The sequence below is a fragment of the Aplysia californica genome, unplaced genomic scaffold, assembly GCF_000002075.1.
Source record: "Aplysia californica isolate F4 #8 unplaced genomic scaffold, AplCal3.0 scaffold00163, whole genome shotgun sequence".
In the NCBI taxonomy this organism is placed as follows: domain Eukaryota; kingdom Metazoa; phylum Mollusca; class Gastropoda; order Aplysiida; family Aplysiidae; genus Aplysia; species Aplysia californica.
The window spans coordinates 1,295,898-1,303,739 of NW_004797433.1; the positions used below are offsets into that span (position 1 = coordinate 1,295,898).

Genomic DNA, 7,842 nt, shown 5'->3' on the forward strand with positions numbered 1-7,842 from the left:
ATCGTTATGATTCCGCGCGACTGCGATATGATAATCCTATTAGCTACTTCAAATTCACGGAAAGATCATCCGTTATTAGCCTGGGGCGAGTGTGGTGCGTTCGTCCTTTTGGTTATGCCACAAAGCATGACGTTCTCGTTCGTAAATTTAGATGTGCTGTTATTGTTTTTTCTCTTGTAATTTGGTTTGATTGTCGTTTATCCACCCCCCCCCTCCCTTTCCAACCCCACAACAATTTAAAGAATAGTGTTGCAACAACTGGAAAAAAACATAGCGCCACAACTCAAAGAAAAATCAAGAAAAAAGCCGGAACTTCCCTACCAATTACCCCCTGAATTATGATCTTGGAAAAGGTACTCCTCCGCCTCTGTCTCTCTCTTTCGCTCTCTCTCTTTCGCTCTCTCTCTCTCTCTCTCTCTCTCTCTCTCTCTCTCTCTCTCTCTCTCTCCATCTCTCTCGCCCTCTCTATTTCTCTCTATCTCTCAGTGTGTGTGTGTGTTACGTGTTCGTGAAGTCACCAAAGAAGTATTATAAAGTGCAGGATTTAGATTAAGATTTTAAATTCAAAGAGTTCGTTTGGCACTCCTCAGATATTTTTTCTCTCTCGTTTTTCCCCTCTTTTAAAACTCGTGTCCTGTTTACCGTGTTATCTCTGACTCTAGCGTTGAACAACTTTGTAAGTGGTCACCTGCTGTTTGTTTATTTGGGCTGTCGCCCACCACGTCATCCCAATAGTTGTAGCGTTCGCTGTCTTTGTGTTCCCCGATTGTCTACACTTGAACCTTCACGTGTCGAAGGTTAGGCTCAGTTTTCTTGTACTGTAGAGGGGTCGGAAGTCTTCTGAATCCTGGATGATGTGGGAAAACCAGTTTCATTCGTCAAGCCTGTATGATGTCATGATCGTAATTCAATGTACATAGTGTACACAAGGCTGTATACGAAAAAGAACAAGTGAACAGCTGGTTTGGACGTTGTTTGTAAGTTGTTTAAATTTCATGTACACGGTATCTTTTTTCCCAGTTATGAAGGCAATTGATACTCGCGAAAAACGTTAGATATTTTCGGACTCACGCTGGAGGTATCAAGTATACACATTTCGAATCTTTGTCCCGGATAATTGTTCTGCTTTGTCGTCTTCCCTGGAACCACCAGTCTTGTTATTAATAATTCGAAACCTGAGTGTCGTTCATAAGTCTGTGAACAAACAACAACAAAAAAGGGTCAGTTGAAATCAGCCTTGTCGCAATGTGAGTAACTCTGTCGGGTTTTCTTTTGGAACTGGCTGGGGCGCATTTGTAGTTGTTGACGTCGAATGTGTTAGAAGAAAGTTCTGCTGCAAGGATATTTCAAGCTCTCCATTCTAGTGTAAAACTGTGGTTTCGTTGTGTGGTTCATAGAGTATATAGCCTAGTTAAAATGGATAGAAAAAGGAAGAAGAAACGCTCTAGTTCATCGCGAAAGCGCCGCATTGTCTCTTACAGTGGCATAGTCCCACCGGCTCGAATTCGACCTCGCGCGGGTGATTGCTTCTCCATGGGCTCTTTGGTGGGTTTTGATCCTTGGTTAAGTTCTTTTGTTTGGATTTTAACTTTAAGATAAACATAGCTGTGTGTATGTGTGTGTGTGTGTGTGTGTGTGTGTGTGTGTGTGTGTGTGTGTGTGTGTATTTAGAATTGTGTGAGCACGGAAAGATTTTCGTTTTTTTGTGAATGTGTTCCAGGGATTAAGTTCGTAACGTCATATGCTGTATAGTTCAAGTTAAAATAAATTTTGTGTTTCATATAATATTGCGTAATTTTCACAGGTGGACAGTCTGGAGACGGCTACATCACCACAGCCTCAGCATCACCATCAGCTTCCCCACCAGCTTCAACAGCAGCATCAACAACATCAGCAGGGTGCTATGGCAACTAATCTTCACTCTCCAGCATCCTCGTCCTACCAGCACCAGAATCAGGTTTATCACCATCACCACCACCAAAGTACGCAGCAGCAGCTGCAGCAACATCATCACCATCCCCACCAACAACAAGTCCCTCCATCTCGGCGTAGCGTGGGCGTGGACGCATGTAGTGTTGGTATAGTCACAGAACCCGATTGTTTGGGACCTTGTGAACCGGGTACCACTGTGGGACTGGAGGGCATTGTCTGGAAGGAGACGGATAATGGTAAGAGTCACAAAATGATTCGTTCGTCTTTTTATTTTTGTGTCCATGTGAGATCTCAAAGAAATAATGGGCAGGTGGTTGGAGGGCGTCACTAGTAGGTCCTACTTCTTTACTTCCCTTCAATTGTGTCTGTCTGCCTGTCTGACTTTTCCCCCCAGGACTAGATGGCCATTATTGCGTTGATGTGCTTCTCTTTACTCAAACAACAAAAAAGTAATGGCAAGGCATCGGCTTTGTGGCGTTTGTGGACAGGTTTTTTTATTTATGTGGGTGCATATCTTGTGTGTACACGTATGTTTAAAAACGTATTGATTGACCTTGTTTTGTCTTTCAAATTCATATACTTTGAAATGCCTTTTTGTTTGTGTGTTTGTGAAATTGGCGCAGTATGTTGTTGTTGCATTGTTGGTGTTTTCTGGAAGTGTTAAATTACAACTGAAGACAACTTAAGTAGTTTGCTGTAATTGTTTTTGAAACTAGGCATTGCCCTCTTTACCTTTTAGTGTCTGTCAAGTAACTTAATCGTTTTTGTGGGGTTTAGAAATGCAACTTGAGATTCTGTTGGTAATTGTGACCGGTCTGGGTTGTGTGAAGTGGTGAAAAAGTTGGGAGTTTAGGGGAACAGTGGAATGTTGATGATACGGGCTCCAGCGTTTGACGTGTTTTTTGTCACAATTGTTCTTTAAAACAAAATTACCTAATGACCTAGTGGGAAAGTGGAAAAGAATTGTGGTGGACAAAGGGAGAAGAAGGTACACCAAAGTAAATGTCACGTGTGTTATAAAATAATTATGAATCTGACCATAGAATAGGTATTCCTGTAAGCTGTTCCATTGATGGGATTATTCTTCCTCATGTTTTGCTGAGACGGTGTCTACTTACTTCAATCCTTCCCCCTCCCAAAATGAGTTTCACATGAATGAACCTTAATCCTCTATTACGCTATGCCATATTGAAGTTTAACAGGACAGAGGTGTCGATATCTGTAGGAATATCTGATAAAGTTAGAATTGTGCATTGCGTTCAATAATGAATGTATAATTGAGACGTGGGTCAGGCTAAAGTGGCAATGGAACCTCTCATAACTGAATCCTCCTTTACTTTCTCTGCTCTCTCGGAACAATCAAGTGAAATGGTCAAAAGATATGGAACAGCCGTTCCAGGAGAGCTTGTGCTTTGCTCTGCGCTGCGGAGCTTTCTCGATAAAAAAATGAGATAAAACAAAGTAGTAAAATAATAATACACAAAAAACAACAACCAGAAACATGAGATGGGTTTCAGATAAGCAGAATTTGAGACGCCGACATTCAAACCCCGAAAAGGGCGTAGGAGTCGTAGCTTATCAAATAACGGGAGTGCTACAAAAATAGAATGAGTGGCACATGTCTTTTGTTTTGTGATCTTGGCCCGAGACTTTTGAACGGGCGCTCTGCACAGAGTAGGTAAATGATTGTTTTTGGGGATTTGGATGGCAGGCGCATGATTGTAATCTTGTTTACCTTTGAAGGATGGTTATAGACCTGGGGAAGTTGATTTTATTAAAACAAACTTAGGATTGGAAGTGTTTGCTATGATGATAAAAAAGAAACCTGAAAGTAATTGACGAAAACGAAGGCTTTTCTTTTATTTAAAAGAATGAACGTGTTGGTAGATACAATGTAGCAGGTAGTTGCTGCTGACTTTCCAGACAAGTAGACGAAAGACCTTTCCAATGGAATGCATAGAGGTTTGCTTTTCATGGTGACCCTCCCTCCCCCACCCCCAAATAAAAACAAAGTGGGTCAATAGTAATCGAAGAAAATAACAAAAACAACAATAAAACACACCACAAAAAAACCCAACGAACGAACACACGCACACTGTATCATTGTGTGTGTGTGTGTGTGTGTGTGTGTGTGTGTGTGTGTGTGTGTGTGTGTGCGCGCGTGCGCGCGCTATACTAGTAAGCAACTCACTATTAAGCGTTGCAATGAGTCAGTTGTGTTTCTTACTCTCTCGTAACCTTAGTTCTTAATATTCGGTATCCTACTTGTGTCACAAGTGCCGAAAAAAAATCCTTACTAAAAGGGAACTAATGGATAGTTTGTTGTCATCCTGTTCTCAGGAGTGTTGGTTGTAAACGTGACGTGGCGAGGCAAGACTTACGTCGGTACACTCATGGACGCTACCAGATACGCCTGGGCGCCCCCAAGGTATGTTTACATCTTAGGCTACACATGTGACTTTTTTTTTTAAACCTCCGACCAACAAGGACACCCCCCCCCCTATAAAAAACAACAGCAACAACAACAATCCAAAGACCAAACACACACACACAAACCCCCCGAACAAGCAAACAAAAAACCTCATGCTTCTATCATTTTTTGTTCGTTTTCAACCACAGACAGTGGAATGCATTTGCTTTCAATTTAAAAAAAAAAGTTTTTTGTTGTTGTTTTTTTGGTATTGACATCACATGATTTGGATTTTTCCTCAATGGCCCTCACATTCATTCACAGTTGCCCTTCTTTGTTTGTTGATTTATTTTGCTGGTCTTTTGGCCTTTGCTTTGGCGTCCCAGAGTCAGAGAGTTCAGGCAGTACATGCAACTTTCGTGTTGATCCCTCTGTCTGGACTTGTTTTTCGACAATCTCTCGATAACATCGCGTCGGATGTGGTTTACTGGCAGAGGTGTCAGAGTGAGAGAGAGAGGGGGGGAGTGAGAAAGAGAGAGAGAGAGAGAGAGAGAGAGAGAGAGAGAGAGAGAGAGATTTTAACATGTACTTGGCGGTTTAAGTCTGAGGGCTTAACTGATTTATCTCATTTCTTTCCCTTTCCTTCAGTTGCTTTTGCGTTTATCTTGCTTTCCCCCTGCTCTAAAAGGCTGTTAATGTGTCGCTGTGCTTCTCGTTACTCAAACTATAAATCTTTTATGTTTTGTTCTTTTTGTCTTCTTCTTCTTTAGAGAAACGTGCACATTTTCGTTACAAACGTCAATATCATTAGATTACCCCCCCGCACGCTCTTTGAAAGGATTATAAATGGGAATGTTTTTGCTCTCCTCCCCCTTTTGAATAGGCTCCCCGTGAGAAGGTCCACTAGTAATAATTTTCAGTTCAAGAAACGTTGTTATGAACAATAAGTCTTTTCTACGGTCCCTACAATCTCTGTGGTCGGGTGAAGTGGTTTCTGCAGGCTGCAGCACGAATAATAATATAATGTCTGGGCCGAAAGCGAGAAGAACTTGCACTATCTCGGCCCGGCGAAATTGCGATCACGTTAGGTGAAAACGGGATATAACGTTTGATCTTTATCGACGCGTAGTCCTGATCTTCGCTGCCCTTTTGACGATAATTGCCCTCGAATGGGGACCGAAAAAGCTTTTTAATACCCTGGCCAGGCGACGCGCCGCTTGTGGTGGAAAGAACAAAAAACAGGCCAGCCAGCCGGAGTGGCGAAGGGCCCGAGTAGCTATCTTGACTGGCCGTCTCGTTCAGCGACAGGGGTTCCCGGACAGCCGTCGTGTTTTTCATTCACTTGTTCGCTTGTCTGGTCCGCCTTATGGCTGGGCTCGCTTGTCATGTCGTTAAGAGCTATGGGGGAAGAAAAAAGACTTATGTACATATACGCACAGACACATTGCTGTGCAAATAGGTCCGAGCTTGATTCAAGGTGTCTTTTTCCCCCTCAGCGTCACCCTACAAGCCTGTAAAACTTTTTTTTTTTGGGGGGGGGGTGTTGATAAATGGGTACATTTTTTACTAGTAAAGGAGCACTAAGATCAGAACCACACCGTGGCCATTTAAGTATTTTTTCTTCTTCGGTTAAATACCAAGAAGGACAAAACGAAATATAATTTTAAAAAACATTGCAAGATGTCTCGTGACTTGTCTATTCGATTAACAGCTTTATCTGGAAACTCCTCAACTTTGACTTAAACGATTATAATGGAAAGAGGCTGACGAAATGCAGCTGGCCTTTCGTGAATGCAGTGATAATGATGATAGATCATGATATTATTCACTGATCGAAGGGCTTTAAAGAGTATTAAGTACGTTATCTGAGGGATCTATGGTAGTGGATCTTTCTGTCGAAAGTGGGCGTATTAAACGTCAGTACCTCCACGGTTAAAATTGTTGAGGAGAAAAGTGGTTGTCTTAGACAGATGGGCGTCATACGAAGTGTTATTATAATGAAAAAAAAGAAGAAAAAGAAACGCATAGGAAAAGGGTGGTTGTTCATGTCGCCTTTGGAGCAGGTTCAGCCGTATATTCTTACGTCATGGGTTTTCTTATCGACCTCGCGAAAACCGGACCGTAGACATTACGTGTGTGTGTGTGTGCCAAGTACAAGAACTGTTTCTCCTGTGACCCTGTCCATGTGCCCTTTCTGTTCGTTAGTTTTGCCTGGTTTCCTGTTCTCGTTGGGCTAGGAAAGAATCCTGTTCCGTTTGCTTTTTTTATGTCTTCTATTTCCATCAACTATTTACACATCACACCTCTACCTGATAGTTTTAAAACTATTTTAATTACTAAGTTGTGCAAATCCACCCTAAAAGGTAGTTTGGGGGGGCACTGGTAGGTCCTATTTTCTTTCCCTCTGTTGTTTCTGTCTGTCTTTTTTTCCCTACGCTAAATGACCATTATTGTGTCAATGTGCTTCTCCGTACTCAAACAAAGTCCACCCCTGTCTGTTTTCTGGCATTTGAAAGATACCCCCCTCCCCACTTTTTCCGCCATGTGTAGGGGCTTCTAACGCTTTCATCCTATTTCATTTTCGGTGGGTGGTTGGCGGGTGCTCTGGTGTGGTTTGCTCCTTCTTTCCTATCAAACATCTATCGTTTTGATCTCTCCCTCTTTTTTATGTTTGTTACTCTCTTGTAATACTTCTTCGGCACTTACATGACCTTATTGTGTCGCTAGTGCCGTAAAATTCTTACTTAAACTAAACTATTTCATTTTCCCTCATGGATTATTAACTGTCTCCTCTAAGCTCAACTCCTATTCGTTTCCTTTATCGAGTTTGTTTGTACATTGCATTTGATTTATAAGCTGCTTGTTTGATGTAACGATGTTGCAAGAAAGTAAAATGTTTTGTTATGATATACCTTTATATTTTGAACAAGCAAACATGGTGCAAACAGCCAAGTCTTTAACGTGGCTTACACGTTTATCTTGAAATTTCTCTAAATTGTTGTACAGGTAACATAACCCCTTTTAAAGCCGGAAGACTGATGGAACGCAAACATTGAACAAACACGAGATGGAATTTCAAAGACGTGTTATTAATGTGCATTTGGTTAATCCTTCGAGAGTAGGTCCTAATATTATTTTTACTGAGGCATTAGCGTCAGGAAAATGACAAGGAGCGTGTGTATATTTTCCATTAGCGGGAGCTGGGTTTGAATGCCTGAAAAAAAAATGAAAAAAAAAGAAGAGACCCAGGTATTGCCGAAGCCCTACAGTGCGAACTGATTCGGCCCACATATCGATGCAGTTGTATTCTTGTTGGCAATAAACTGTTTCGTGGGACATTAATGGCGCGACAGGACCCTCAGGCTAATAAAAATAAGTGTGCGCCAACCCCCCTGCCCCTTTTCCCTATAGCCTACTGAATGGTTTCATTTTCTTTTATTGTGTCTCCCCTGTCGTCTTTCTCTCTCTCTCTCTCTCTCTCTCTCTCTCTCTCTCTCTCT

General features: G+C 41.9%; 1 protein-coding gene across 1 annotated transcript in view; it reads left to right on the forward strand.

Moving 5' to 3' along the window:
• The window catches only part of LOC101860411 (zinc finger protein 608), a gene marked incomplete at its 5' end in the record, with an annotated part of 49,529 nt that overhangs the window by 4,820 nt on the left and 36,867 nt on the right, over nucleotides 1–7,842 (forward strand). The window contains 2 exon segments of the mRNA XM_013082191.2: nucleotides 1,805–2,168; nucleotides 4,273–4,360. Coding sequence (XP_012937645.2) covers nucleotides 1,805–2,168; nucleotides 4,273–4,360 — 452 coding nt within the window.